Consider the following 22055-nt stretch of genomic DNA (forward strand, 5'->3'; position numbering starts at 1 on the left):
AAGGTGGATAAATGGGCTCTGTGTCGGGGATGAAGCTAGCACCACCTGGCCTTTTGTGGAGAGACAACTCTTCCTGTGTTTGAAGAGCTCAGACACAAACAGCTGGAAAGAACCCTCAACACAGGAAACCCAGCCTCTTCGCTGCTGGAAGTTTGCTTTAGCTCCCAACTTAAAAAATCGTTTCTGCGTTTGTTCCTGAAGGAAAGGGAAGAAACCTGTGCTCATTCTCCCCATTAGGAATAAGAAAGATAGGCTCCTTTAGACATGCAGGCTTTGCTTTTATTTATTTATTTTTCCCTAATGTTGTAGTTGGGTGTGATCCTCGGTGGAAGGCCTGCCCTGACATTTATGGGCCTGGGGCAGGAATATACATGAGGCCACAGGCTGCCTCCCTTATCTCCACCTCTAGCACCACAAAGGCCTACATTTGTGTGCACGCCGAGCGTGCAAAAGTCTGCAGATCCTGCAAACAGCCTCCCTTCCTTGGCCGTTTCTTGACTCTAGAGCAGCGATCTCTAACCTTTTTGGCACAAAGGACCAGTTTTGTGGAAGACAATTTTTCCACAGACCAGGGTGGTGGGGATAGTTTCAGGATGGTTCAAGCACATTATGTTCAAGTTTACCTCCTGCTGTGCTTGCTGCCTGGTTCCTAACAGGCCTGGACCATGGGTCGGGAACCCCTGCTCTAGAGTACATACACCAGTGGGTTGAGCTGCTTTTGGGAGAATGCACCCAGGGAAGAGGTTGAAGCCCATGTGGATGGGGTCCATTTGGGCAAGAAGTTCTGAGTACCAGAATGTCCTCTACATGGGGACCATAGCAGGTGCTGCTGGTCTGGGTGGGAACATCCATTTGGCCCCATGGACTCCTCTCTTCCTGGGGTGGGATGTGGCTGCAGAAGGGCAAAGAACAGGCTCATCTAAAGCAGGTAGCCCAGAGCAGGGCCTCCAGTCATCCCGGCCAATGGTCGTACTGCATCTGACCTCCTCCTTCTATCCTAAGCTGTGCCTTTTTCTCACTTCTGGGAGATGCCCAGTATTCTAATGCCTAATTTGTAATAGCTTGATGGGTACCTGTCCTAGTTTGAGACAATTTCTTTTGTTCCAGAATATAGCTTGACCCTTATCTGATGTGCTGCTGCTCTGAGTATGAGAGGTATTTATAACAACAGAGCCTCTGGGTCTTAGTTTCCTTGTCTGTAAAATGGGATGAATAGTGTTCCTACCTGTTAGGGGTGGGGTGGGAATTAAGTAAGATGTATATAAAGTACTTGCTATAGTGCCCAGAACACAGAATGCTCAACAAGTGTGAGCTTTGTTATGATCAGTATGGCTTTGTGCCAGGGACACACAGACATTATCCCATTTTATGCCCACATTCAGCCTCTGATGTGTGGCACTGGACCCAGTAATGGTTCAGGACTAGACATGTGACCTCAGCCAAACTGAGGGAGACTTCCCAGGAAATTTTTCTAGAATGATCAGGAAATAGGCTGCTGTCTTTTCTCTAGAGCTGCTGGGTTTCATCTTTGTTACCCTGTGGAGACAGCCCACATGATAATGAGGCCAACAGCAAAGAAAACAGGGTTTCTCCACGTAGTAAGGGCATGAAGCTAGACCCAGAGTCCAGTCCCAGCTCTGCCCCTCTGTGCGCAGGCATGTGCCTTAACTTCTCTGAGCCTCAGTTGTCTCATGTGTGAATGGAGATACTCATGGAATCTATCTCAGTGAATTGTATCAACTGAGATGAACTAGTCACTATTCAATACACATTGCTGAACACCTGTTAGAGGCTAGACCCTGCTTAAACTCTAGGCACACAAGTGTTTAATAAAACAGACAATACTTTTCTCATAAAACTTGTGATTTGGTGGGGGATATAAAAAAATAAAAACATGGACCCAGTGATTAGTTCGAATAGTCAAACAGTGTCAAATAGTGACTAGTGCCATGATGAAAGGAAAAATAGAGTAAGGGGTGGAGGGGGGTCCCTATTTTAGAAGACGTGGTTGAAGAGGCCTTTCTGGGGAAGTTGTATTTGAGCTGATACCTGAAGAAAGTGAAGAACAGTTTTACATATGCCTGACAAAGACTGTTCAGGCAGGGAAATAGCAAAGGCACAGGCTCTAGGCAAGACCTGCTCAATTAGTGTTAGTTGCTTCTACTGCCATCATAGCAGGACTGAGGACTGGCTCATGGGCATCTTTCCTCTTCTATCCTTCTAGGTTTGGCATTTACATTGACCTGGGTGGATAGCAGGTGCTCAGAAAAAAAAATCCTAGGGGGCAAAATCCTGATGAAAACAAATCCTGGCCCAGACTGCAGCCACCTCTCTCTTAGGAATGCCATGCTCAGACCAGGGGCAGGGGAGCAACCCAGAAAAGGAAGGATTCAAAAGCTGCCATCACCCTTCACCCACTCTTTCTGCCTTCACGACCTGGGAAGAAGTAAATTGGGGTATTCCTACATTCCTACTTCCACTCGGTACCCCACAGACACTCAGTACCCCACAGACACAGTGTCTTCAGCAACTTCAGCCACAAGTGCGGACGATCAGCATGGTTATTTTAAAGTTCAAAGGAACAATTTCCTGCAGTTTGGGGAGATCTGCTTTTTCTAACTGCAGGCGTGGGAGTCGGGGTTTGGTGAGGGGAGGACCCTCCATCTGCTGCTGTTGCACTTGCAGAGTATAGCTTAGCCTGGGGAGCCTTCCCGTCACCCTTCATTTGGACTCGATCCTCTCAAGAGGCAGGAGCCTGAGACTCCCCCACTTGCTACTTCCACACCCCCCAAACCCCTGGAGGAGCTTTGGGAAGCGTGGAGCAGGCTGCCTCCTGCAGGCAAGGCCCAGCCAAACCTTCCGGGACCCCACCCGGTGAACTCTGCCTTGGGTCTGACCTATTTTCTAGGAGAGAAAATAGAATATAGATTTACATGCTGTGGCACTCTGGAAAACTACAGGCCCAGCAGTGTGAGAAAATAAAACAGCAGGAGGGAGCAGGGAAGGGCTGGCAGGGCCGAGGATGCCATCTCCCCTGGATCAGTCACATCTGGTTGTCAACTGCCTTTGCTTCTGCAATTTCCCCCCACTTTTTAATCTATTTCAAAATGTATGTGCACACACACACACTCACACATTTCCTCTGGCCAGTTCTGGGGCCCAGTGCTGCTCTCCCAAACACAGATCCCAGGCTGTATATCAACAGCAGCCACAGACAGAGGGCACTCTAGGGGTGATTCCCTTGGAAACAGAAGGCAGCAAGGCATGGAGTCAAAACCACCACAGCTACATTCTAGGGCAGACTTCATTGCTGTGTGACTGTCGGAAGGTTTGGGGTGTGTGTTTTTTTTTTTAATATTCTTGTCCTCTCTTATATGAAGGTAATCAAATTACCAGCTAACACTGACTGAGGGCTTTCCATATGCTAGGTACTCTTCTAAGCTCCTAAAATAACCTTAGAAGGTAGGAACTATTATCACACCTACTTTATGGATAAGGAAACTGTACCAGCTGTGGTACAGTTTCTCATGACCTGGTCTGAGTCACATGCCTATCTTTGGAGCTAGGGTGGGGTGTGGGTCATCTCTACCAAGCCATATGGATTAAGGGTAGGAACGGGGGTCCCAAGAAAACAACTGGGGCTTGCTATAAAAAGGAGAAAATGATGCTTGTCAGACAATACGGTAGATAGATATTGTTGAAGTTCTGATCCCTACCCTGTGCCCACCCCCCTGCCCATTCCACTCCTACCTTTGTCATTTCTTTCTGTTGGTCAGAACTGAATGCAAAGATTCAGGTAAATCAGATGGTACAGTGTCTCTCTGTTCCTCAAACTGGACAGAACCCTCAGAACTACCTGTAGGTTGATGCCACAGCCAGGAGCTGAATTTGGACCCTGAACCCTTGCTAAAGTGGGGTTTCTTGGTGCCCATTTTTGGTAAAAAGAGATGCTGGATTTTTTTATACATAGAACTAGAACTGGGCCAAATTAAAGTTTGAGGAAGGAAAACACAAAAAAGATTGGAATTTGTTTTGTCTCTTGCTTATGCTCACCCAGAACTTGTTAGTTCTCTCTGGCCCAATTCCCCCTGAGGAAAGGGGAGGGAGGTGAGATGGCCCAGAGGAAGGGAAGCTGAGAGGGTTTCACTCACAAATAGAAGAGTCGAACCCAAATCACCGAAAGAAATACAGTTTAATTCCTGTGGTCTCTTGGCATTTCCAGGGAGCCATCTGGTCAACATTTTTTGGTAATTCTGTCTGTGGTAATTCAAAATTATAATAATCAGAGCAACTACCATTTATACAGTATTTGCCTTGTACTGAGTTAAATGCTTTACAAGTATTTAATCTCATTTAATTCTCACAACACTGCCACGAGGGAGGCTCTGTTACCTTTCTGTTTTAAGCTGAGGAAAGGACTTAGAGAGAATTTGATGACTGACCCAAGGCCATTGAGCAGGCTGGGAGTTGAACCCAGTCCTGTCTGTCTCTGAAATTTAGAATTGTAGCCACAATGCCCAAATGGACAACTTAGTATTATTGAAAGAATTTTGGGGTTCTGAGGCATCCTGTCTCCCTTGGGTCTTGGTGCCCCCAAAGAACATGTTTCAATGAATAACAGCATTGACATTCCTACCACTGAACTCTACCACATATAAATAATTTGATACCCTGTTTAACCAAGGGGTATTTTAATGACTGCTATCCTAGGCAAGCCATCAGACACAGTTAATGGCCCTGCTTAGTTATTTATGCAGAATGTTTTCTCTTCCCATCTCTTCTATTTTGCCTCTTTTCTTCCTCCCCTCTGCCATTCCACCCCTAAATCTAATAGCTCACCAGAAAACTTGAAAGGGTATGCAGCTGAGGGGTGATTCAGAGCTCTCTAGAAGTCTCTTTGGGCAGATAACACTTCTAGGGAATATAGGGTGTGGGTTGAGGAAATGCTCAGCTGTTGCTATGAATATGCTCCTCCCAGATGCTGAGGCACAGCTCTGTTAGGTTGGTGCCTGGATTTTTCTGGGGCAAGAGCCCTAAGGAGCTTCCTGGAACTTGACAAATCTAATGGCAGCAAATTAGAGGCACAGAGGATAACCCGTGACCCACTCATGGGGTAGCTGGTAGGCATTCACCAAGCTCCCTTATGGCTTCAGGGTGCTCATTTGGCTTGTAAACTGAATTTGGTTTTCATATTCCTTTGAGAGACTTGGGTTTCAGCTGAATGAATGTTGAGCTGGGGGGGGGGGATTCAAAACATCTAGGGTCTTTTCTAGGCTCTGTCTCTGAACTAGTTGTGTGACCTTAGGCATGTTTCTCAACCTTTTTCATCCTCCATCTTAACAAAAAAGAGTAAAGTAGATAATGTTTACAGACATCCCAAACTCACCATTCAGTGATTCTAAGTGAGTCACCCAGGATCACCCAAATGGCCAGTGGTTTCCTGAAATAACCTTGTTCCTTCTCCTTGGCTATAGCATAACCTCAAGATTGGGTCCAGGGGTTTCAACAATACTTTGGGATTGCTCTTAGTTTGGCTTCTCTATCATGATTCTGTTTTACATTTGAGGGTAGAAGGAGGAGATCGTGTTCATGGAGATGATGGGAGTGAACTGTTTTTCAATTTTGAAAGTTCATTGGCTTAATTCAAAGATCAACCTTCCCACGGCTGGGTGTTTATTTGTAGATATCAAAAGTGATTTCAAATGGCAATTCCTATCATTAATGATGGGGTGAAAGCAAGGAGAGAAATTAAAGAAGGAGGCAGAATTTCAATGTCAGGCAAATGATCTACTCACACTCAATCCCACATGCACACACTGCTGTCTGTGATGAAGAAAGGTCATTGGGAATACTGGGGAGGGAGAGAATTATGAATGTTCCGTGATCTGTGTCCTTCAGTCCTATGTGATGAACAATGCTGCAACTCGCTCTTAATTCTTGTGCCTCTTTTTCTTTGTTCCTCAACAGAGTGATTTATTATTATTATTTTTCCTCTCTACTGGGAAACCTTCCTTGACTCCATGTCCAGTGTTCTGTATCTGGAGGGGAGGGGGATTTGCTTGGGCGTTGGTATGCGGAAATCAATCAGAATATTTTAACTGATATTCTTGCAGGATTCCAGTCTGCTCAGCCCTTCGGAGCCCTATCTGATTCCAGGATGTTGTTTTTCCGGACAGATGTGAAGCTTGCCTCTCTTGCTACATGCACAGTGAACAGGGAGCTTGGCCCCTCAGCTTGCATGGGTGGTTTTTGGGTGAAGGTAGAACTAAGTGCTCAGCAACTGAGCACTTTTGGGGCCTTGCATGAACTTGATAGTCATGCAAGGGCACATTGCATTGTGTGTGTGTGCTGCTAACACTCTTCTTCCTTTTTCTCTCCCTTTCTCTCCTCTCCCTTCCCCTCTTTTTGAAAATGCTGCCACAGATGTCAGTCAAGGTCCAGGTGAGTCTTTGTGTCTGCACAGCTGCCCTGTAACTTTCCTCTCTGCCAGGTTGTGCATGTCTGACTCTGAGTGAGACTTTCTGCTAGGGACTGTAAACACAACCAGAATCTAAATACTGCATTTTTATTGACTTAAGGTTAGAAGGAATGCCTTGAATTGATGGATTTGTATAGGTTTTGAAGAATTATTTTAAAATCAAACAAATGCAGTTCCCATGCTTATATTCTCACTTCCTTCTGATGAATATTTCTGGATGAATCAAAGAGTTTGGAAAGTGGACATTTTAAAATATATTTTAAACAGATGTTCTTAAGATATGTATTCTTCAGTTTAATGCACATTTTGCTTTGTCCTCCATAAATCTACTTACCTTCTGTAGCTTCATATGATTGAAAGTTGAAGATATGACATACTCAGCATGGAAAATATGATGTGGGTAAATGTAGGTTTCTTTCTTTTTATTCTAAGAAATGGCTTTTCCACAATGAAATTAGCAATATTTTTTCTTGGTTATGTAACTAATACATGCTCACTGTAAAAAATAAACCCATTTTTTTATCAATGAACAAATGGAAGAACCATCCTTATGACAATTGTGTGTATCTCTTTTTAATGCATACTCAGGCAGAGTCCTAATTTTAAGCATTGTATGTATTTAGACACATACATACATACACAAAGATTCATATGAGAGGATACAACCATTTATAGATAAGAAGCATCACATGATTTAGAATGGTTCGGAGATCACTATAAACTGGCTAGAACTTTGAGTTAAGAAGAGTAACCCCACCAAATAAGAAGGGAGTATCATCTTTTTTTTAGATATTTCCACATATGTTTTCTTATTTAGTCCTTTCAACATTTAATTCTTATAACACCAATACAAATATGGTTATATCCATTTCAATGTGGGGGAAACTTGGGCCCAGCAGGTTAAGCAGTTTCTCCAAGGCTCCTTGGTGGTAGCAATGGGATTTGAACTTAGGACTTGCATACTCCAAAGCCCATACATCGTTCATTGGAACACACTGAAAATTCTCAGTGATCGAAGATCTGGTAAGTATTTCTCAATGGGACTGTTGTTTATTTTTGCTTAGAAGCTTAGAAGCAGTGTGACATTTTCATAATCAGCAGACTTCCTTCCAAGTAAATTCTTAAAAATTATTGTTGAATGTCTAAAAGAATCAACCAAACTTAGGAAGAGTTTATGATCACTAATCTGTATGAGCTATCGTACAACATAGGAGAGTGATACAGTTATCCCTAGCTAATACACAGGGTCTCTCCACCTCAGGTCTGTCTACTCCCCGTCCCTTTGAAAATTGTTTGAACCAAAGCACGAGACAGCGTTTCCCAGGAAGATACCATTAAATTCACTCTTTCTATCTGATAATATTTTAGTTAATCTTTCACTCCACAAATATTTATTGAGAACCTTCTAGGTACCAGGTACTCCTGTAGGCACTAGGCATAAAAGAGTAAACAAAGAGAACACTCCCTATCCTTACGGATCTTTTATTCTAGATAGGGACAGACAGTGAACTAAAAAACTATAGTCATACAGGGTGGAGCAAAAGTAGGTTTAGAGTTGTTGGTATGAAAATAATACAATAATTAATAAATAATAGTACAAGAATAAACTCTGTTTCTTGTATGTACAACTCTAAACCTACTTTTGCCCTACCTGTATGGGTATATATTTTCATATACATATTTACACACACACACACACGTTATATATATTATGTGTCTACATCACACATGTGTTGTACCAGGGGGTGGGTGATAAGGGCTGTGGAGAAAAATGAAGGAGGTAAACATGAAGTTGCTAATTTACAGAGGGTGGTCAGAGAAGGCCTGTCTGCTAAGGTGATGTTTTCTGGGATGCATCAAGGAGATGAGGGAGGAAGGCCGACACTTCAAGTTTGGTTTGTAAAAGTGCCTTTTGGCTTAGCCCTTTCTCTTCTGGGTTGCCAGCAGAGATGCGATGCAGGGTCCCCATGTAGACTTGTGCACACTGTGCCCTGCATAGCCGCTGCTAGCCGACCAAATGAGTGGGGGCTGACATCTAGCCTGCATTCCGATTGCCAAGCCTGTGCTCACAGGGCTGCCTCTGACCATGGGGCACCTTTTCCTAATTCCCCCAAAGGCTCCATATTGGTCCTGGGTACAACAGCATGGAGGGTGAAATGCAGTGGAAGATGGGTTCCCCTCCATCTCTTCAGAGGGGTGGAGGTCAGGGGGCGAGCCTGCCTTAGATGACAGCATCTACAACTAGCACCATTCCAATTTCATGGCCATTATCTCATTTTATCCTCTTAATAACCCTCTGAAGTATGTCACCTGCGCTCTATTTTTCTGCTGAGGAAGTTGAGGCCAGAAGGTTAAGTGATGTGCTGATGTCACCGAGCGACTGAGTGGCAGGGCCAAGAGGGGATTCCAGTCTAATTCTAAATCATACATTTTTTGTTTTGCCCTTGAGGTATCAAAAGTTGATTGCCAATCCTGTCATTCCACTGAACCCTTGCTTTTTTGTGGTTTCTGAGCCTGAAGCAAATCAGAAATTCAGAGCCTTTCCTGTGGCCCTGAATATGGCAGGAGGCAGCGTGAGCTGCCTGGGCCCGGTGGAGGTTAGTGGGCAGCCTCCCACCTCTCTGAGCCCCTGGCCAGGCAATCCGGAGTCAGCAGGGCTGTGGCTCTGAAACAAGAAGAGTTTAGTGGCTCTCTGATGTTTTCCTCTTTCTGCTTAGGAAGACAAACTGGGGGTTTCATGAGCTAATGCAACTGTTTACCCAGGGGCCGCTGGAGGACTATAAGGGAATGATTGATTAACTGATTAATTTTACGTCTTGAAGAGATTGGTTAGGAGTAATGCTACTGTAAAACGCAGTCAGACGTGGGGCCTGGCAGGCAGTGCCCTTCCCAAGGTCTAGGAGATTGGCTGGGGACTTGGAGAGAGTATCCTGGACACCCAGGAAACAAGAGGCAGGCGGTATGTCACTGGACTTCCATGTGGGAAAATGTACAGCCCCTCTTTCTAGACTTTGGGAGGGAGGTTCAGAGTGCTGACTTGCAGGATGAGAGGGGCACTCAGCCTTGACGCCTCTCGCGCATCCTCTGATTTGACATTTTGGGGGGCAGGCATTGCCGTCCTCTGTACAGATGAGGAAAAGGAGTCTCAAAGAGGGTCGGGACCTGCCCGGGGTCCTCGGCTGCTGGTGTAAGAGCAGGATCTCAAGCTTGTCTGCCTCCATAGCCTCTGCTGTTTTACTTTGAAACCCTGGTGTTTCCAGGGCAAAGCTGTGGGTGCATCTTGCCCGTGTTTGCTTACGTGGTACACAGCACATGGTAGGACCTTGGGCATGTTGGTTGAGCAGAAAGAGTGACCACAAGCACCAGGAGCATTGTGAGTCTTTAGGGTCTCAAGACATGTTGGGGCTTAATGGGTATTCGGTCCAAGAGGAGCAACACTGTGACTTTTCAGAGGAGGAAACTGAGGCCTGGGGAGGTGAAGAGACAGCTCCAAGGCCATGGAACCCATTCATGGCCTGAAAGGGACCACTATCCGGCACTTTTCTCAAGCTCCTGGCCTATTGGGATTTGTCATTGGTCTCCTAGGCTGCCTGTAGGGCAGCAGGGGACTGTCCCAGCCCTGCCGTAGTGTCAAGCCTTCAGCCCTCTTCCAGTGTGTTCCAGAACTCTCAGCCAAGAGGAGAAAAAGCTGTTTGGAGGTAGGGGTGGAATGGGTGGTTAGAGGAGGAATTTGGAGGCTAGGAAGAGCTCCGGGCCTGGGGCTATGAGACCCCTCCTTTCCCCTCCCCCCAGGTTCTCTCTCCAGCCAGAAGGGGCTGTTTATGATGCTCCAATGACAGCCTCTCTCCTCAGAAGGAATAATTTCTCAGGCTCTGCCTGCTGATTAGAGCTAGAATTTAAATGAATAACTGTGACCTTGTGGAAGTGCCCTAGTTATTCAGAGGCCCGATGAGGAAATAGGCCTCTTGCTTCGGTCCATCAGAGTCCTGGCAAGTGTGGGAGGAGGGGCTCCTGTCTGGCAGCGCCCAAAGGAGGTCTGCTATTGCTGAAAGCCACTGACGGCCCCTGATCCAGCCTCCTTCTGCCTGCTCTTGATCTCTGCCCCCTTCAGTTTAAGTCATCGCAGGCTGTCCTTGGAGAGGGGACCTCATTATTTGTCCTTACCCCTACCCTGTCTCCAGGGGGTCACTCAGTCCAGCCTGAGGACACTTCTAAACCCAAAGTCAGGAGGCAGTGTCTGACTTGTCTCATTTGTGTCCATAGACAGAAAGGATTTGCCCTAGAAGCTGGCTGCTCAGAGGTGACCCAGCCCGCCAGCAGCATCTGACTCCCCCAGGAGCTTGTTAGAAAGGCAAGAATCTCAGGCCCCACCCCAGACAGACCCCCGACTATATGCTCATTCAAGTTTAGGACACACTGACCTAAAACTCCCAGACTCTCCTCCGCTTTGGAGCTGACAGGGCTGTTTACTGAGGAGGGTGCAGTCCACCTTGCTCAAGCCCAGTTCTTTGTACTGCTGGGCACAGCATGAAATGGCCACTTTCTGGGCTGATAGGAGTTAAGAGGGAGAAAGATTAGGGAAGGGAAAGGAAAGGAACACTTGTTGACCACCTAGTCTGTGCTAGTCACTGTTCAGGTACTTTCCGTATAAGAGTTTATGTAGTGAGGGGCGAGATAGCTTAGGAGAAGGCAGGGCTCTGCAAACTGAAGCTCCCAGGCCAAATCCAGGCCAGTGACTCACTTCACGTGGCCTCTGAACTAAGGACGGTTTTCGCTTCTTAAATAGTTGAAAGCAATCAAAAGAAGAATAAATCGTGGCGCCAACATTGTATAAAGTTTGGATTTCAGTGTTTTTAAATAAAGCTTTGCGGGGACAAAGGCAGACCTGTTTGTCTCTGCATTGTCTATGGCTGCTTTGCAAAGGCGAGTGGAGTGGCTGTGACAGACCCCCTATGGCCTGCAGCGCCTGAACGATTAGCATCCAGCCCCTTATGGAAATAGTTTGTAGAGTGCAGACTCGGAGCCAGATGCCTGGGTTAACATCCTGGCTCTATCCCTGCACAGCAGTATGGCCTGTTCAAGTTACCTTTCCTTTGTGTCCCCACTTTCCTTTGTGTCTCATCTGTAAGATGGGGACAGCAGATACTTGACCTCAAGGGGCTGCTGTGAAGATTAAGGGAGCTCATGCATGTCAAGTCTTCAGAACAAGTGCCTGGCACATAGTTAGCAGTATACGAATTCACTATTTTCATAAATTATCTCATTCAGTCCTTTCCACGCATGTTCCCATGGTACAGATGAAGACACTTAGGCTCAGAGAGACTTAAGAACAAAACCATGCATTCTTTGGCCTGTGTCGTGGTCTTCCTAACTCTGAGCCATCTCTCATTGCCATACATCAAGCCCCCTAAACACACCTGCTGCCCTCTCCTTGAACACATTCTCTTCCATCCACCCCAATCTTTGTGTTTACGGTGAAGAGGTCCCTCAAACTTAGATCCTGGCCACCAGTGCTCTGAAGCAAGGCCCAGGAATCCCAGTAACTGAGAAAGGGGACGACATTTGTAGAGAACCTCGTGTGCCAGGCAACTAGCTCATCACAGGGGAAGAACCCGGGGCTCCGGGATGTTATATCCTTTGCCCCGGTTACAAGCAGGCATGGTAGGTATCAGGATTTAAATGCAGATCTGGGATCTCTGCTCTGTGGTTCTGCCTCCTTCTGGGTCTGCCACTTTGCCCAGGAGCTGTGTAGCCTTGCGTAAGTCATGTAACCTCTCTGGGCCTCAGGCTGCTTTTCTTTAGTGTACTAAGTTTGAATTTTATAGCCTCTTAGGCTTCTGAGGTCTATGATTAGGCCACCTGACTGGGATTCCCTGAGGAGTAGCAATCAGGAAAATGCCTTCTTTTTCATTACTAAAGACTTACAGCTCTCAACTTCAGTAGTATCTGAAATAAATTGTCTTTATTTTCCCCTATTCTTTTGGGCAATAGTCCCACTTGCCTTTCTCCTTTACTTATTAGGAAAAACACCTGATGTTAATTCAACTTGTATTTTGAGCCTGGCACTGAAATACCAAGTTTTTGCAAGCATCATTTACTTCTTTTGGCATCCCCAGGAGGTAGATTCTGTCATTAGACCATTTCACCCAGGAATGAAGTGAGGCTCCCAGATGGTAACTCACCAGCCCGGTAAAAGGCGGTGGAGCAGAGTGCCAGCCCTGGTGTGTCTGGCCCTGGAGACATCTCCTAGGGAGTTCCACCAGGACGTCTACCTGCAAAGGTACATTCCTATTCACCACTACATGAACTGGGCCTAGAAAAGAGTCAGTATGCCACAGGTGCAGGACAAATACTTGCTCAATGAATAAATAGTGCTCAGGACTCAGCTCTTAGTTTTACCCCAAACCTCTGAAAGCAAGGCTGCCTTTTACTGGGGTTCACCCGGAGATAGAAAGGAATTAAAACAATCTTTACTCGGTGCCCATTTTAGGCTTGGCTCAGTGGGGGCTGCAGGCTGTAGGGAAATCCACAACCGCTGTGCGTCATTGGATTGGAAAGGGGCCCTGGGCTGGGCTCACAGTGCTCAGCTTCCAGCCAATTTCCCGGCTGGGGCCCAGGAAGACCCCCTTGGCTCCCATAGCAGTTCTTGGTGAGTAAGTGCGAATAACGAGCTGCTCCCCAGCCTGTCTCCAGCTTTGGCTAACTGAAGGAAACAGAGAACTGGGCCTTGGTGCCTTTTTCTAGGGTCTTTTAAGATCTCCTCCTTTTCACTGCCTCGGCAAGGCAGACTCACTGGGGTGCTGGCTATGGTCCTCCCACTTTGTTTCTCGGTTTCAGAGGGCAAGGCCAGAGTCAGAGCTGGAGAAAGGTCACTAGAGTTATCCTGTAGTCTCAGTGTCAAATGTGTGCCGACTATATTTGTTGCTCCAATGATGAGGGGGCGTATTGGTGACATTTAGGAGGAAGCAGCAATGAATGCTACATGTGCTATAATGTGTAGGAGGGTCTCACTCAAAGATCTGTATTGCTCACAATGCCACTGGTGAGACCAAAGAGAAACTGTTCTAGACCAATTTCTTCCCTGTATAGGAGGGGAAACTGAGGCCATAGAACCTCCATATAACTTGGCTAAGTCACACAGCTTGTTTATGGCAGCCAGGGAGCCCCTCCCATCTGTAGACCTGCCTAGGGAGGTCTGGAAAGGGGATGGGAAAAAGTAGTCAGTCTGTGGGGCCAGGCCTCAGGAGGAGTGAAGGGATGGAGCAGCTGGGAGCTGAGGACAGTGGGCCCCCTGGTGGGGTAACTTAGCTGACTGAGACCATGGTGGGAGGCATCTGAGGATTCCCGGCAGGCAGGCTGCTAGTGCTGCCTGTTTACTGGAGAAATGGTGCTGGCAGGAGATAGGGGGTGAGGTGGAGATCTAGGGTCTAGATACCCTAGGCTCTTAAGCAATGACAGCAATGAATTTGAGCTCGAAAGCCCTTTCACGTGCCATGAAGTGTGCTCAGTGCTTTCCGTACGTGATTGCTGGTGATTGTTGTAGTGACTGTAAGATGGTATTTTACAAATGGGAGGCAGATGTTTTATAGGAAAGAGGCATGGGAAGGTGAACTTGCTTGGAATCCTACAGTTAAAAAGAGACAGAGACGGGATTTGAATCCAGGGCTTACATTGCAGAGAGCCTCACTTTTGCAGACTCTGGTGAGCATCCGGAGCACCTGGAGGGCTAATGACCGGGATCCAGCAGATTCTGATATGACCAGAGTTTGAGAACCACTGTTTCAAAGGAGAGTGAGCTGGAAGGTGGAAGGACTGGAAAGTTTCAGCATTAACCACTATTTTATACCCCACCTTCATCAAGGGAGGTTGGGGTGAATGATCTCTTCATCTGAGCTCCCATGGCACCTGAGGGTGTGGGGTTGGTAGAGCCATCACTCTGATACACTATAATCTGCTGTGTATTGTCCTCCATATGTCCCTCGTTGGCCGCTGTGGGCTGTTGAGGGACAGGGAGTATTTTACTCTTTGAAAACTTATCCATGTGTACATCCCCACTGCCTGCTACATTATATGGGCTTATTAAACTTTGTTGTTAGAATCACCATTTCAGGAATAGAAGGGACCCAAAAGGCTGTCAAGCATCTCTGTGCACCTAATTTTTGAGTCTCTCCCATATGAGTTTATTCAGACTTGGCTTGAACCCCTGAAGTGATGGGGAACACATTGCTCCTTTAGCCATTCTGTTCCATTATAACAGCACTGAATGTTCGCAAGCCCTTACTCTGAGTCACGATAGCTCTCACCACCTGTATTGCTTCCAGCCCTTGGAGACTTACAGAATAGATCTAATTACACTTCCAGTGTTTGAAGACAGTGCTTTTGTCTTTAAGGATTTTCTTTACTGGAGGCTAAAGCATCTCCAGTTTCATTGAGTATTCTATACAAGGGTTTTGAGGGCTTTTTTTTTTCCCCACATCTAGGTCATTGTTCTTTGAAAAAAAACTTTTTATTGTTGGTTTTTACATCCTTTCCTAACAAGGATGGCCACATCCCTTATGGTAGTGTGGATATATCACAACCATTTCATGACAGAGTGGTCCCATTATTCCCCTTTTCTAGACTCCTTGCATCTACTAATGATGACATCAAGCACCTTAGCATTTTTTAATGACTAGTATTAAGTTGAACTCAGAGGGACTGAAATCTTTAACGTTCTGTGTGCGCTGCGGCTCAGCCCTTCTCTCCCCTTCCTGTACTGTGTAATGATTCATTTGACTTAGAGTTGGGACCATTCTTTGATTTTGTTCAATTGTGCCCTGAATTTTTAAAAATCCAGCACACCATGATCTATTAGGATATCATTCTTTCATCTAGCACATCAGGTGTCCCTTCCTGCTTCATGTCATTTGTGAATGAAGAGCTATTTTAGAGAATTTCACGACAATTGGAGAGCAAAGACTTCTTGTTCTTTGGGAAGATTTTGCTAAAAGTCATAATTGCTGATCCTTTAATCCTCAGAGTGAATAGCATGATTGCCTTCATCTCTTCCTTCCCTGTGATTCCCACATCAGAAAACTCTGCTCCTTCCCCCTAAACAGGTCGAATAGATTGGGAAGGTGCTGCCAACATTCTTTCCTCTACCCTGTGGTCATGCCATTCAGAAGCTGTTAGTGATTCATGAGTGGCATTCGAAGAAACACTTTCTGTTTAGTTCAGCTACCAGGCTGTTAGAGCTAAGTTGGACATCCTACAGAGAGCTCCATGGTAAGGATGGAACACGGTAGCATTGTAGAAAGGCACACTCAGAGGCTGGGACCTGGGTGGCACCTGCCTTGGAAAATTAGCAACAGGTTCTTTTCTGAAAACCATCATCATCAGTCTAACTATTTAATTCATCCCCAGTACTGTGCAAGGCTTACAGAAGTGCCAAAATCATATGTGTAAACTGGTGATCTTCCTGAGTGTGAGCTCACGAGGCTATTAGGTGAGTCATTGAAGCTTTCTTTAGTTTCTACCTTTTAATGGGTGGAATTAGTTTGAACCACTCGAAATTGTCATTTTGTAGGTCAAAACCACTCAAATATCAGGAGTTTCACATGATTCAACCCAATAGCTGTTTGGCCTCTTTGGAGATCATCTTAGTTCATTAGAAGCACAGAATCTTGGAGTTGGGTTTAATTTTTGGTATTACCTTCAAAAACCCCACTCTGGATCTCTTCTGTGGAATGCCTGTTCTTGTGGAATATGCTTGCTCCATTGTCTTGCAGGTGCAACTTTTAAAAGGTTGCCAGCAGCTCTCATGCCTTTATCTAGCTCTCTTAAGAGTTGGTCTGAATGTAGCACACTTCCTTCAGCCGTTCTTCATGTGACTTGCTTCGGAGCCCTTGCCATTCTGATTATTCCTTGGATGCACCCCACCTCGTCACGCCCCTCCTAATATATAGCACCATTTTCTGAGCCAAGGGTTCAGAACCCTTGGTTTTTAAAACCCTAGGTTTGATATAGTCAGTGCTGAGAAGAGATGGGGCTATTGACTTCTTTTTATTTGGGAGGATTTGAAGGGGTTTTGATTAAATGCCAGAGTTTACATTTGTCCCTTAAAATTTAATTTCACATCTGCCTGTTGACATCCTTTTGGACCCAGATTCTGATAGCTAACAAAATAGCTATTCCTCTAAGCTTTCGTTTATCACAACATTCAGACTGTATGCCATGAGTGTTCTCATCCAAGTCATTGATCAAAATGTTGAGGAAGCTCAGGCTCTGCTGCCAGTTACTGGTGAACTCCCGATGGAACAAGGAAGCCAAAGTCCACAGTGAAGGTCGAGAAACTGCTGGTCAAGGAAGGGCTGGTCTGAGGCTTAATTGTGGAAGCAGGTGGAGGCTTTCTCCAGACCCCGCCTCTTCCCTTTATGCATTCTTCTCTTCAATCTCACCCCATCCCCTGTACCCTCCCTCCCACCCACAGTGGTCTACTTCCTATACCTGTGACTGCATGCCTGTGCCCTTTCTTTACTCACATGTCCCTGTGCTACCCCGTCACTGAAGAAAGATCTCTCTCTTGGCTTCCTCATGGTCTTACGCACAGTACAGTGTCAATGGCTGAGGAGCCTGAGTGTGTCTCGTGTTCAGATTTGAGTTTAATGAGGAAAGTGGCTTAATACCCTCAGGAAATGACCTAGGAAAGGAAAAGAGGCTTTATGTTTTAGTAGAATCTGGGGATGGAAATTGAGGGGGGAAAGATGCTGGCATTCCCCTAGAGCTCCTTCTTTCATGCTTGGCCAGCTCAGGGATGAAGTTGAATTCACGTCCAGGAACTATTTTCTGCTTCCGAGTTCTCTAAAGTGTGTGTCTTTCCTTCTCTACCAGCACTGAATTAGACAGAATAGCTAGTGTCATGGTTACCATCACAGCCTAGAGAGCCCATCTGTTGGTTTAGAATCCTCACTTCACCCCTTGCTACATAGTGTGACTTTGGCTCTCGACCTTGCTTTCTTTATCCATAAAATCAAAATTATAGCAATGCCTATCCCATAGAGTTATATTTAATAAGATGACACATAGCCATGACTTGCTCATAGGTAATAGTCAACAAATATTAGGTACTGTTACAATTCTGTCTTTTTGCCAAGTTAACTGAATTTCCTCTCTTTTAAGTGCTTAAAATGCTAGGATGAGTATTTCCTCTACTCTTTTCTCTCTTTTCCACATTCCTGGTCACCTTACAGAAGTGGTCACTTATGGCTACTCTCTTCATCAGACCTCACCCCTCTACTACCTTCACTAGCTTCTTAGTTCCTCTGGGAACCTCAGGTGAATGCTTTCATTATCTTCTGATTTTACATAATTACTCTTTTCAAAAGTCCTTGTGGCTTCATAAGAATTCAATGTTGGCACTTGCTGCAATTACTGACATTTAATTTCCCTGCCTCAGTATGGAAAAAGAGATGATATATGTAGCTTTTACATTGCAATAAAAGTTACCCTGAGAGTGAAGGAAGGAAAGCCTTGGCAGAGATAACTTCCTTTTTTTTTTCACCGTGAATCATTTTTTTCCCCTGAGTGACTTCCTTCCTCCCATACTTTCCTCAATTATCCAGACAGAGTGAAGGAAGGAAAGATAGATTGAAAACCATCTGAGGTGGGTGGGATATTACAGGTTTGAGAGGGAAGTAGTATTAGCTTAAATGATGGAGGCCTTGAACTTCAGGCCTGGTCCCTGAACATTGCATCTTCCTCATGCCTGTTTGACTAAATTGTTCCTGTTCTCTGTGTTAGCCATTCTCATAACAGGCTTCATGATGGCCACAGCCACTCACAAATGACTTTGCTTTCATAGCCATTTTCATTCTCCCAAGCTGCAAAAGCAACCATCTCCATGGGGATTTGCCCAAAGGATGTAATGCAGTTTAGAGAGCCATACGTATATTTTGCATGTAATTTACATATGATTTGGAGTCTGTTCTAAGGCAATTTCAACTCTGAATGTCTTACCTACTGGTGATCTTTTTCTTTTCCTGTTCTTGTGCACCACACACATAGACAGGCAGAAGAAGGGTGGAAGATAGCTGCGGAAAGAGTGAGGGGAAGGGTAAAATATAGCAGACATCTTGGGATCCAGAAGGGTCCCTGGATCCAGCTAGGGTAGCACTATGTCAGGAGTGTGACATCTAGACTGGTGACACCTCTGTTGCTTTCTAGTTTTTTATAATTATTTTTTAAAAAGGCATTGTAGTACCATAGCATTCTGTGTTGGCATTTTTAAAAATTTTATTTACTTATTTTTAGAAAGGGAAGGGAGGGAGAAAGAGAGAGAGAGAAACATCAATGTGCAGTTGCTGGGGGCCATGGCCTGCAACCCAGGCATGCGCCCTGACTGGGAATCGAACCTGTGATGCTTTGTTTCGTAGCCCACGCTCAATTCTGTGTTGGCATTTTTTTAAAAAATTACCTTATTGTCATTCAGTTACAGTTGTCTGCATTTATCTCCCCCTCATTCCTCCACCCCAGCCAAACCCACCTCACTCCCTTGCTTCCACCCCCACTCCTTGGTTTTGTCCATGTGTCCTTTATAGTTGTTCCTGAAAACCCTTCCCTGCTGTGTTGGTAATTTTTAAAATCCTGCCTATCAAAGAGTCACCCAAGCCCACCTCCTGTTTCCTACCCACCATTGGGTAAACTTTTATGGATCTGGCTTCTGAGTGTTAGTTGAGGATCTATGCAAACCCAGAACACACAGTGAGATTGTTTTGGAAAGTTGTGGTCCCCTTTGCTTCCTTGAGCCCCCATTCCAGTCCATGTCTTGTCTTTCAGCAGTAATTGAACGTCAGACCCAAAATAAATGCCAGACTTCAAACTCAGCCAGGGCGCTGGTCCCAGGGCTGCATGTGTGGCCTGAGGGTCAGCTGCTGATACGCATTAATGCCCTCTGTCTGAGGTTGATGAGAAGGCCTATCTTCCTTTTCCCTTCCTCATCAGCCACACACGTAACACACACCAGCCTAGATTCCTTGTTCTTCCTTACTAATTATGGCCTTCTCCATCAAGATTTTTTTTAACATTATTTTCTGTATATTGAAAAGACACATAGTTTCTTTTTAACATAAAATTTTGTTTTAATGTTGAATATGCTTAAAAAAACCCTCCAGGATATCTTCATATTCCTCAGCCCTGCCAGGCTAAGACCCAGTGCCCCAGCCCCTTATTCTTTGAGGATTCATTCACTTACACGGGCACAGACATCTCTTCCCTTATACTGTCCTGGCTTTCTCACAAATCTCAGTCCTATGCTGTTAAATGCACCCTAGACATTTTTGCTTGAGTGATTCCTCTGTTTCTTCAACTCATCATGTCTAAGACACAGAAGTCATTATTGCGCTCACCCCAAATCCATCTCCCTACCCCACTCCACCTTCCCATTTCCTGCAATGCTTCACTTAGTCTCCCATTTGCTCCTCCCCTAAAGTATCTCCTCTGTCACCCAGAGCTTGTTGAATCGTCTTTTTCCCTTTTCCACCTCGCGGCCATAATATTAATTTAGGCCCTCGTCTGTGAGTGATCTTCCTGCCTCCACCTCTTTTCCCTTGAATTCCTCCTGTCCACACCATTGCCCAAACAATCTTCCCCAGCATCACTTTCCCTGGGTCACTCTTCTGCTCATGAACCCTCAGTGTCTCCCATCAGCTGCAGCCTTAAAACTCAAGATGTCTGTACAATGGCTCCATCTATTTTCTCATCCTTAAGCTCACCCTTTACTTTTTTCTTTTTTTTAAGATGTTATTTATTTATTTTCAGTTAGAGGGGAAGGGAGAAAGAGAGGGACAGAAACATCAATGCCCAGTTGTCTCTTGTGTACCCCAACTGGGGACCTGGCCTGCAACCCAGGCATGTGCCCTGACTGGGAATGAAACCGGTGACCCTTTGGTTCACAGGCCCACACTCAATCCACTGAGCCACACGAGCCAGGGCTTACTTCTTTCTTATATGAACTATTTATAAGTGTGCATACCTACCATGTGCCTAGGTACTTCCAGAAAGTTGGACAGGAAAGTTCTTACAAGTGTACTTTGTGGTCTTGGGAATATTTTCCATCTATCCAAAGCCTAAATCATCATTGAAACCCTATTACAATTTCACTTTCCTCCAGAGACCTTTTCTTATGTACAGGCTTTGAATATATTCATTGATTTAACCCTCAAAACAACCTATGAATTTGGCATTATTATTATCCAAGTTTTACAGATAGAAAAATCAAGGCACAGAGATGTTTAACAACTTTCCTAGTGTCAAAAGCTAGAAAGTAATAAAGGTGGGATTCAAATCTGGCTCTGAAGTCCTGAATTTTAACCCTTGCACTTCACTCTCATGTAGCACGATATATATCTGGTGCATGTTTGTATAAATATAAACACACACACCCTCCCATTGAGACTCTAAAGCCCTAGAGGTCAGTGACCATGTACCATACTAGCTTGTATCCCCACTGCCTGGCCCAGTCTTTACATTTAGTAGCTACTTGAATCTTTTGGTTGATTGATTGTTGTGTTTGCATTCACTTTTGGGGGCCTAAGATTTTTAGCAGCAAGTAGGAGTGTTTTGAGGTACAAGGGGCCTAGCAATAGAATCTCAGAGAAGATCTGGAGTCTCTGGAATTCTTGGTTTCCAGTTCTTAACTCTGCAGGCTGTGAGGATACATTTGTACAAGAGAAGATACTGATATAAAAGCTCTTGAAAGTGGAATAAAATTCCCTTCTCAAAAAGCAAAATAAAAAACACAAGCCATATTATGGTTACTTAGTTTCTCTGCTCCCTCATGATGTTTTTTTTTTCTTACATATTACCGTTCATGTCTTTTTTTTTGTTTTATTGCCTACAACACCAAGGTTTTAACATCAGGATCTCAGACCTGCATTCCTGGCCTAATATTTCTACTTAAGATTTTTATAAGTTGAATAATATGAACATTTTATTTGAGTGGCAATGCTGCAACTACATATGTAGCTTAATAAAACCTGCTAAGTACATATTTGAATTTTAAAGACACAGGTGGTGGGTTATTTGCATTTTAAACGTAGTCTTCCTTTTACAAAAAGATCCACTGCAAGGTTCCATTAAATATCCAATAGATCTTACTGCATTTATCATACAATTTACTTTACCAAAATTTGATTTATATGCCACTCTAAAGGGTAGCTCTCAAGTTCTTGTAAACATGGGAATTACATGGGCAACTTGTTTCAAATCCAGATCTTTTCCCCAACTTGTCCCCAAGACTCCAATTCATTAGATTTGGGGTGAGGCCCAGGATCGTCATTGTCAATAAGCACCCTCATGTGGTTGATGTAGGTGGTCAGTAAAATATACTTTGGGAAATATTGCTTTAAAGGAACACATTTGTAGCACATAAAGGGGTATTCTCCAGGGTGTTGAGTACCCTCTAACTACCAAGTACCCTGCTTACTCTTCATTGGGTAATTTTTGAAATATCTACTTGGGTCAGATAAAGACTAATCCACCCCGCTTCTACTCACTCCTTTTCCCAGCTGTCAAACATCTTGAATCACAGGTATAAAATGTT

The 22055-nt window shown here is 44.9% G+C and overlaps 1 protein-coding gene across 20 annotated transcripts in view; it reads left to right on the forward strand.

Moving 5' to 3' along the window:
* NRXN3 (neurexin 3) overlaps positions 1-22055 on the forward strand; it is a 1483875-nt gene that overhangs the window by 90903 nt on the left and 1370917 nt on the right. For all 20 annotated transcript variants that reach the window (XR_006783762.1, XR_006783763.1, XM_045822497.1 and 17 more), the window contains exon 3: positions 6424-6441. Coding sequence is in view for 18 of the 20 variants with exons in the window: in XM_045822497.1 (XP_045678453.1) it covers positions 6424-6441 (18 nt within the window). In the remaining 2 variants the exon portion in view is untranslated. The remainder of the gene's footprint in view (positions 1-6423; positions 6442-22055) is intronic.

The sequence above is a fragment of the Phyllostomus hastatus genome, unplaced genomic scaffold (genome assembly GCF_019186645.2).
Source record: "Phyllostomus hastatus isolate PE091 unplaced genomic scaffold, TTU_PhHast_1.1 phas_scaffold_501, whole genome shotgun sequence".
Taxonomy (NCBI): domain Eukaryota; kingdom Metazoa; phylum Chordata; class Mammalia; order Chiroptera; family Phyllostomidae; genus Phyllostomus; species Phyllostomus hastatus.